The sequence below is a fragment of the Zonotrichia albicollis genome, chromosome 17, assembly GCF_047830755.1.
Source record: "Zonotrichia albicollis isolate bZonAlb1 chromosome 17, bZonAlb1.hap1, whole genome shotgun sequence".
Classification (NCBI taxonomy): Eukaryota; Metazoa; Chordata; class Aves; order Passeriformes; family Passerellidae; genus Zonotrichia; species Zonotrichia albicollis.
The window spans coordinates 13,650,103-13,659,628 of record NC_133835.1 but is presented as its reverse complement, the minus strand read 5'-3'; the positions used below and the strand labels follow the sequence as shown (position 1 = coordinate 13,659,628).

General features: G+C 48.4%; 1 protein-coding gene across 1 annotated transcript; it reads left to right on the top strand.

Annotated features, from left to right (window-relative positions):
* Positions 1 to 1,359: 1,359 nt before the first annotated feature.
* Positions 1,360 to 4,836, top strand: MC3R (melanocortin 3 receptor). The gene has a single exon (XM_014268510.3). The coding sequence runs from the start codon at positions 1,721 to 1,723 to the stop codon at positions 2,810 to 2,812; it is 1,092 nt and encodes a 363-aa protein (XP_014123985.2). The 5' UTR covers positions 1,360 to 1,720; the 3' UTR covers positions 2,813 to 4,836.
* The last annotated feature ends 4,690 nt before the right edge of the window (positions 4,837 to 9,526 follow it).

Sequence of the window (9,526 nt, the reverse complement as noted above, 5' to 3'; positions counted from 1 at the left end):
TAAGGAGAACACAAAATATTTTGTGATACTTCAGACCACTGAGGTTTTCCAGTGCTGAGCAGATAAATACTTTTGGGAATAAGGAGAATACAAAATATTTTGTGATATTTCAGACCACAGAGGTTTTCCAGTGCTGAGCAGAGAGATCCTTTGGAAAATAAGGAGAATACAAAATATTTTGTGATATTTCAGATCACTGAGATTTTCCAGAGCTGAGCAGAGAAATCCTTTGGAAAATAAGGAGAACACAAAATATTTTGTGATATTTCAGATCACTGAGGTTTTCCAGTGCTGAGCAGAGAAATCCTTTGGAAAATAAGGAGAATACAAAATTTTTTGTGACATTTCAGATCACTGAGGTTTTCCAGAGCTGAGCAGAGAAATTCTCTGGAAACAAGGGCTGCCACGTTGCTGTTTTTGGTGCAGACACAGCTTCTCCCCCCTCAGCACTGGCCTCAGAGCCAAGGTGAGTTTGCTGTCACACAGGAGGCTCCAGCCCACTATTTTTAGTGCTTAATGGCAAAGCTGATGGTGCCATTAATCCACTCGGGTGTACGAAATTCCATTTCCACCTCAAATTGCACCTCAGTGCAAATGGTAGCTTGTCCTGCTGTCACGTACGTTCAGAAATTCATGATGCAACACATTTAATGACTTCCTATCCCAGCATATTACCTGTGCAACTTGGTAATATGAGCAAATCCCCAGCTATTTATTCACTTTAAACTGCTGCACTGGACCCTGTCCTTGTAAATCTGTCACCTGCAGGTTAAATTTGAGAAGTGTTGCCTCTTGGTATTGAATTGTGGGTGCAAGGCAGTAATTCTGTGAGCTCACAATGAAACTGGGAGAGATTTGTGACTTTTTAAAGCTAACAAACCTGCAACAGAAGCCCCATACATTGATATAAGTGACATTGCACTTGATTCCAAAGTGTTTCTGCAAAAATATGAGGTGGGAAGGGTTTAGACATCAGCAAGTGCTTTTAAGAAATCAAACTAAGAAAATTGCACTACAGGAATACACAAGGAATGAAGTGCAAGGGAAATCTACCTTATGCTTGCCTGCTCATATTGATAAATGAAAATCTCCTCAGTCCTGCCGAGGTTTGAATGGGAACAATCCCAGTTCAGACCAGTCCTAGTGGCCACCCAAAGGTGCACGGAGGGTGTCGGAGCACCAAAACCCTGCCACGGAGCAGGCAGGAAGGTTTTCGGGATGGATTTTAGGTTTTCCAGAGGGATTTTGGGGCAGAGCCAGGCTGCTCGGGCTCTGCAGAGGGCGCCAGACGGTTTGGGATGCTCGGGATGCCGCTCCAGGTGCTCCGGCTGTCACTCACCCAGGTGCTCGCTCTCAATGGCCAATGCTCCGCTCGCACGCTGCAGGAGGAGTTGTTTTTTCCTTCTTGCATGTATAAATCCCTTCGTTCTCGGCTCCTTTCTTGCCACGGAAATAGCAACAGAAGCTGGGCTGAGCTGCAGCATGCTGGCTGCCCCGGCAGAAGGGGAAACTCTCTGCTTCTCATCCCCAGGAGAGCTGAGCCCAGCAATGTCCTGCTGCCGATTCCTCCCTGCAGACACAGCTGTTTGCTGCCCACAGGCTTGGGAGATCACTTCCTTCTAAAGGAAAGAGCAGCCTGGCATAGAACTCACTGTAAATGCAGATTGTTTGATGTTTGCCCTTGTAAAAGTGACTGAAGTCCTGCTTGATCGCACCCCACATGCACAGCAGCAGCTTGGAAGGACCTGCTTTCCATTTTGCATTTTTTTTTCTCTTTTTGACCTGTGCTGCCTCAGGTGCCCAGCCAGGGGTGAGCCCAGCTGCTGTGCTGGCCATGAACACCACACGCTCTGCATTCTCCTTGCAGCCCCTGCTGCTGAACGCCACCGAGGACCTCAACGACTCCGTCCCCACCAACCGCAGCGGCGACGGGTTCTGCGAGCAGGTCTTCATCAAAGCCGAGGTCTTCCTGACTCTGGGCATCATCAGCCTGCTGGAGAACATCCTGGTCATCCTGGCAGTGCTGAAGAACGGCAACCTGCACTCCCCCATGTATTTCTTCCTCTGCAGCCTGGCCGTGGCAGATATGCTGGTGAGCATGTCCAACGCCCTGGAGACCGTGATGATCGCCATCCTCAGCAACGGCTACCTGATCATCGACGACCACTTCATCCAGCACATGGACAATGTCTTTGACTCCATGATTTGTATTTCTCTGGTAGCCTCCATTTGCAACCTCTTGGTCATAGCCATCGACAGGTACATCACTATTTTCTATGCCCTCCGTTACCACAGCATCATGACGGTGAAGAAAGCCCTGACCCTCATTGTGCTCATTTGGGTGGCGTGCATCATCTGTGGCATCATTTTCATTGCCTACTCGGAGAGCAAAACTGTCATTGTGTGTCTCATCACCATGTTCTTCACCATGCTGCTGCTGATGGCCTCGCTGTACGTGCACATGTTCCTGTTTGCCCGCCTGCACGTCAAGCGCATCGCGGCGCTGCCCGTCGAGGGCGTGCCCCCCCAGCGCACCTGCATGAAGGGCGCCGTCACCATCACCATCCTCCTGGGGGTCTTCATCGTCTGCTGGGCGCCCTTCTTCCTCCACCTCATCCTCATCATCTCCTGCCCCATGAACCCCTACTGCATCTGCTACACGGCGCACTTCAACACCTACCTGGTGCTGATCATGTGCAACTCCGTCATTGACCCGCTCATTTACGCCTTCAGGAGCCTGGAGATGAGGAAGACTTTCAAAGAAATCGTGTGTTGCTGCTATGGCATGAGTGTGGGACAGTGCATGCTGTAAAGCACCTGCTTTTGGGTGGAAAAAACACGCCATAGGTGTATAAATATAAATATGTTTATGTAGATGTTGAGATGCAGAGCAGCTCACTTTAAACGCAGTGCCTGAAGGAAGGGTGCAGGAAAGACAAAAGCCTCCTACATGATGCCTTGTTTCCTACTTTTTAGAGTGAAAATCAGTTTCAACTGAATTATTTGAAGTTTTTTAAATGGTTATAATGGAAGCAAATCCAGAGTGGTTACAAAACACGTACTGGGAGAAAGGAATCCTGAAAGGGAATGCCACTTTCTAGAGACTGAGATAACATTTCCTCTAGCATTCGTTTGTGCCTGTTGCTTTATCTCAGTGCCACTGCCAACAAGTCAGTGTTTTCTAAAAGATTTCATTGGTAACCTCTGTGGAAAGCTATTTTTCCAAACACCAGCAGGTAACAGCATTGTTCTGCACCCACCTTTTAATGAAAGAATAGACTGATATTTTTGCTGATTGCCATAAAGCAGCCTGAGTACAGTTTTCAAAGGGTGAAAGCAAACACTTCTCTTGCTCCGAAATCAGTTACCACTACAGTGTCAGTGACAGCGTGGCTTCAACAGCTGCCTGATAGAATTGACTCATGTGAAGGCTTTTGCATTATTTATTGTGATATAAGAGTACTATATCCTCGAATTTCTGATTATTTTTGTAAAGCTGGAATGCCCTGATCAATGTAGTAATTGCTACGTTTGTAAAAACTCATAGAAGCCTCCTTTAGATAAGCCCTCACTAACGAGATCCACGGATCTGAACAGCAGAAAGAGCTAAAATGCAAAACACTTTGAATTGCAGCTTTGTGCAAAAGCTGCAGGGAGTCCTTAGAAATACCCACCTCTAAGTTCAGCAGCTGGAAGGAGTCAGATGTGTGTGGCAGAGAGGACTTTATTAATTGAGAAATAAATCTCCCGGGGCAGGACAATAATAAATGCCCTTCCTTCAGCTCCAGGCTGCACTCAGGGGCTGGGGGCTGCTGCCCTGGGCACAGGAGAGCACCAGGGCTGTGTGCCACCCTCTGCAGCCCCTGGGTGTCAGTGCCATGCACAGCAAGCTCCTGCAGCCACGCCACTTCAGTGTTTGCCTCTGCTTTCTGCAGGACAAACCCACAAACCCTGCAGTGCCTTCAGCCAGCTCACTGTCCCCGAGCAGGGGCTGCTGCAGACACGGCACGGGCAGTGACACCACCCTGGGGACAGGCTGAGAGCACCCTGAGCCATCCCAAAGGCTGCTTGGCACCTTGCTGGTACCTCGCTTTCAGCAGGGGGGGATCCCCAAACCCTCAGAGCTGTCTGAGCTTTCAAACATCTCAAAGATCTCATTTGACTTAAAACTCTCTGGTTTATTCCTTCTTGGTTTTGGTGGAGTTGCTGGGTTGATATTTTTTTTTTCCCCCTGGGATTCCTCTCTGCCAGGTGAGAATCAATTGATGCACCCAGAGCTTCCCCAGCTCCCGTGTCCCCATTTCTGCCCCACTCTGGTGCTGCTGTTTCAGGGGCTCCAGACAGGAGCTGCTGCCTGTGGGGACTCACATTTCCCACCCTGCACCTCCTGGCCTGTGTTTGATCCCCAGCATCCCACAGGAACAGCCCCATTTCCCATTCTTATGGGCTGGATGATCCTCCTGGGGCCAAGAACCTGTTCTCATATCCCAGTATATTACCTGTGCAACTTGGTGAGCAAATCCCCAGCTATTTATTCACCTAAAACTACTGCACAGGAGCACTCTGTGCTCCAGACACAGTCTGTCCCACCACAAACCAACCTCATGTTCCCTACTTCTCCTTTCCTCTGATCACACCCAAAATTCCTTAATTGAGTTCTCACTTCCTCTCATAATCACATCCTCCAGACTTCCCCCTTTCCAGCACTCCCTCTGTTCCAGCACTTACCCAATCCTACAACCCTTCGTTTTAGAAAGGTCAAATTAAAATAATAAAAAAAAAAGCAAAACCTCAAATTAAAATAACAAGAAAAGCAAAACCTCACTGTGGAGCAGAGCAGGCACAAATGGAAATTCTCCCTGTTTCAAGAAGACACCAAAGACAATGCCACTGACTGGCAAAGCCAAAAGCTTTCAGCTTTATGTGTGTGTGTCCCCAAGCCCAGCTCAGCTGTGTCCTGCTGGCCCAGCCTGTCCCACCTTGCAGCAGCTGAGGTGGCACAAGGAGGTGAAATCAGCACAGGGAACCACAAAACTTCTGTGGTGTGCACAGACTGTGCCTGCCTGTTGTAAAAAATCTCTGCTTCTCCTCAGTGTTCTGTATCCCTACACTCTGGAGCATGGTTTGCCACGATGTTCTGCCTCAGGTTATTGTGTATTTAGCTCTTGTTGCACCTGACGTCCTCCTCATTTCTCTGATGTCCTTCTTTTTTCTGTTTTAAAAGCAATTTTAGCAGGACTGATTCAGTGCTTTGCCTCTAAGCAAAACATCCTCTGCTGAATAAAATCTGGAGAGATCACTGGGAATCATGTTTGCTTCTGTCAGAGCACCACACACAGCAAACCAGTCTGGAGGCTCAGAAAGCTGAAAACAGAGTCTAACACTGGGGAAAAGCCTCTTAATCCAGAGAATCATGGAATGGGTTGGGCTGGAAGGGACCTTGGCCAGCCAGTGCCACCCCTGCCATGGCAGGGACACCTCTCACTGCCCCAGGCTGCTCCTGGCATGGAAATCTTCACAAAAATGAGGAAAAAAGCCAAATTTTCAGTGCAGGAAGAGAGTGCATAAACCCCCCAAAGATCCCGGACCCCTTGTGGCACCAGGTTACCCAGGAGAGGGGTGGGTTTGTTCAGCACACCCTCAGCTCTGAGCCCTGCTCTGAAGTTCTGTGGGGCACTGATGGACCCGGGGATGCAGGGTCACAGCAAGGCTGGCCCTGGTGGCAGGGGAAACAGGGAAGGACCATGGGGCTGAACCCCAAAATAACAGCGAGAGAGGGAATGCTCACAGCTACAGAGCCGGGGGGAGGGAAGGGGAAAGGGGAAAGGGGAAAGGGAAAGGGAAAGGGAAAGGGGAAAGGGAAAGGGAAAGGGAAAGGGAAAGGGAAAGGGAAAGGGAAAGGGAAAGGGAAAGGGAAAGGGGAAAGGGAAAGGGGAAAGGGAAAGGGGAAAGGGAAAGGGAAAAGGGGAAAGGGGAAAGGGAAAGGGGAAAGGGGAAAGGGAAAGGGAAAGGGAAAGGGAAAGGGAAAGGGAAAGGGAAAGGGAAAGGGAAAGGGAAAGGGAAATGAAAGGGAAAAGGGAAAGGGAAGGGGAAGGGGAAGGGGAAAGGGAAAAGGGAAGAAGGGGAAAGGGAAAGGGAAATTGAAGGGGAAAGAAAGGGAAATGAAAGGGAGAAGGGAAAGGGAAGGGAAAGGGAAAGGGAAGGGGAAGGGGAAGGGGAAGGGGAAGGGGAAGGGGAAGGGGAAGGGGAAGGGGAAGGGGAAGGGGAAGGGGAAAAGAAAGGGAAAAGAAAACAGAAAAGGAAGGGGAAAGGAAGAAGGAAGGAGAGGAGAAATGAAGGGAAAGGGAAGGGAAAAGGAAGAGAGAAGGAAAAGGAAAAGGAAAAGGAAAAGGAAAAGGAAAAGGAAAAGGAAAAGGAAAAGGAAAAGGAAAAGGAAAAGGAAAAGGAAAAGGAAAAGGAAAAGGAAAAAGGGAAAGGGGAAAGGAAGGGAAGAACAGGGCTGCACTGCAGCCAGCAGGACAGACACAAACGTTGATGAGAGGGGAGCCCTGAAGTGATGCTCAGCCACCCCCAGGGACAGAACTCCAGCAGGAGCCATCCAGGAGCACCCGGAGCAACATTTCCAGCTGGGAATCTGCCCCTGGGCAGGGCTGCAGGGAAATGCCACCACCTGTATAGCAACATGTAATCACCCCCTGTATACCAACACGTAATCACCACGTGCATACCAACATGTAATCACCACTTGGATACCAACATACAACCTGCTCATAATAACAAATGTTTCTTCCTTGAGGAGAGTGCTGGGCTGAACAAGATATGTGCAGTTTCCCCCCCAAATGGTCTAAGAAACGGCGGGCTAGATTATATCTTTTGCATCTAAAGGTATCATTATTATGGATTTATTGAGACAGTTTTTCTGCAGAAAAATCAAGAAGTTCACAGACATTGTAGGATTGCCATTTGCTCAAAGACGTGCTAGGAAATCCTCATATATTTAAGGCAAATATTTGAATTCCTAAGAACAGGAGTTATCCTGCTAAGTCAACTCCACACAGCATATTCTGCCAATTACACACAGATTTGTTTCTTTCACATTAAATTCAGCACTGTGCAGGCAATTTCCCCATCAATAAGTGTCTAAATATTTTATAATTGACAGCATTTGTATTAATGGGCAAATAACCAAGTGAGGCACAGAACTCTGCAGCCAAACAAGGTCATTGTTCAGGCCATTGGTACAAACACTGCATTGCCACTGAAATAAAAATTTCTATTTGTTGGGGCCTGGGTGGGGACCAGGGTTTGCTGTTTGGTGGCTTCACCTAAACCTAAATTTGGGAGGCAGCCACAGATGGGGCGTCACAAGAGACACTGGGAACCCCTTTGCTGTTTGCAGCCTCAGCTCCAGAGCCCTGGCACAGCACAGGGACACCAGGGCAGCAGCAAGGGCACAGCAACTGCCCCACAGCTCCCTGCCCCACTTCCAAGGGGAAAATCCACTCTTGTGGGATGATTCAAGTCTTCAAAGTGAAATAGAGGGGGTTAAATGGGATACTGGGGAGGAATTGTGCCCTGGGAGGGTGCCCAGAGCAGCTGTGGCTGCCCCTGGGTCCCTGGCAGTGCCCAAGGACGGGGTTTGGAGCACCTGGGACAGTGGGAGATGTCCCTGCCGTGGCAGGGGTGGCACTGGGTGGGATTTAAGGTCTCTCCCAACCCAAAGCATTCCAGGATCCCCCAGCCCTGCCTGCAGCAGCAATGTGAGCACGCCACAGCTGCTCCTGGCAGGGCAATGCAGATTTTCCTCAACACCTCAAGGGAAGATCAGGTAAAAAAGAGAGGCAGGAGAAGGCTGGGTGGGCACAGGGTGTGGGCTGGCAGCAAAACAGCCCTGGGTGCACGTGGGGATGTGTGAGGTGTGGGAGAGGCCTGGGGGTGAATATCTGTGGTGCCAATCAGGACTCAACAAGTGTGAAATCAGGAGTCTGCAGCTGGTTGGGACAGAGAGCATCCCTGTTCCTGTCTGATCTCCCAAGGCCTGCACGTTACTCCTGTCTTCAGCCTTCAAGAGCAGAGAACCTCTTCACCAAGCCCTTGTCTCTCACAGTGAGTCTGAGATTATTCCTCACTTGGGCAAAACACCAGCCCTTGCACTCGCAGCCTTTCATTGCCTCTACTTCCAGTCAATTATGTGCTACTTGTGAACAAGTTTGCCTTCAGTAATCTTAAAATTGTACAGCATGTACTTGGAAAGGTCTAAATCTAAATCAAGGACTCGTAATTTCAGGGTTTGAAATGGCACAGGGACAGTAAATAAATGTCATCTTTCATTTTCAAATTTCTCTGCATGAAAGGAACTGACTTGGGGAATCCAGAACTTTTTGGCAAAACAAACCAGAAAGGAGGCAGGACCAAATATGAGGCGTGCAGTAAATTTATTTTTAAGAAAGTAATTAATGTGTTTGAACATCCAGCTCGGTGTACAGAACTTAACCCAAACACTTCAGTGCTGTCATCACAAGGGAACTGCATTGTCTTGGATGTTTATGTAATATCAATCCATCCTGAAGGACAGCTGTGTGTCTCAGTGAAACAGGGGCTATTTAAATCCACAAATCAAGGCAGAACAGCAACCCCTGCATTGTGCTGTGACCTCAACACTCAGCTCCAGGGGAAGGCAACAGCAAAAATGGACACAAAGCCCATCAGTGATCACCAAAGGAGTGCTAAAACAGATTTTTTTTTTTTTTTTTTTAAAGCAGAATCAGCTACAATTCTGTAAAATCAGTTTTCCTCTCGGGTTTGTTTAAGCTGACAGGGACACCAACAAGATGGGCTGGATGAGGCTGCTTTGGGTGTCTGTGCCCCTTGCCAGGCACAGCCCAGAGCTCTGGGCAGGCTCTCTGCTCTCCCCTTCTCCTCTGCACCCCTCTCCAATGAAACCAAACAGATAAACAACTCCCCTCATCCCCTCAGTGCTATTTGACAGAGCTTCCCTGTTTAATGCTGGAAGAACACCTAAAAAAACCCCAATAATCCATGTCTAACATGGCACAAAGCTGCCATGCCATAAATGATCCCGCAGCTGTGTGGCTCCAGTTGCTGGGATGTCATTCCTATTCCCCAAAAAATGCAGATGTGTGCCCAGGAGCAGCTCTGAGCATCTTCCTCTTGGCAAACCCGCTTTGGAGAGACCAGAAGTAAACATTTAAAATCCACCCAGGTAAATTCAATCAGCCAGCATCACCCCACAGGGGATTCTTCATGAAATCAAAGCTCCCTTTGATTAAAATGAGAAGCAGCAGAAAAATGTGCACTGAGGCACAGTTTAACAGGTCCTGTTAAATCAGGAATTGTGTGTATTTGTAGACAAAGGGACAGTTGCATATTTCTGCGGTGAAAAGCTTTTACTAATGAGCCATTGTTCTCTTTGGCTACCTGCATTTAGATTAAAAAACACACAGGGGTTTTGCTTTTAACGAAGCAAGAGAAGTTGAGACTGAAATTATTTCCAACTGAGAACAGT

What these genes read in the sequence shown, in the direction of transcription:
- MC3R (XM_014268510.3), top strand. Translation starts at nt 1,721, where the DNA reads ATGCACAGCAGCAGCTTGGAAGGACCTGCTTTCCATTTTGCATTTTTT.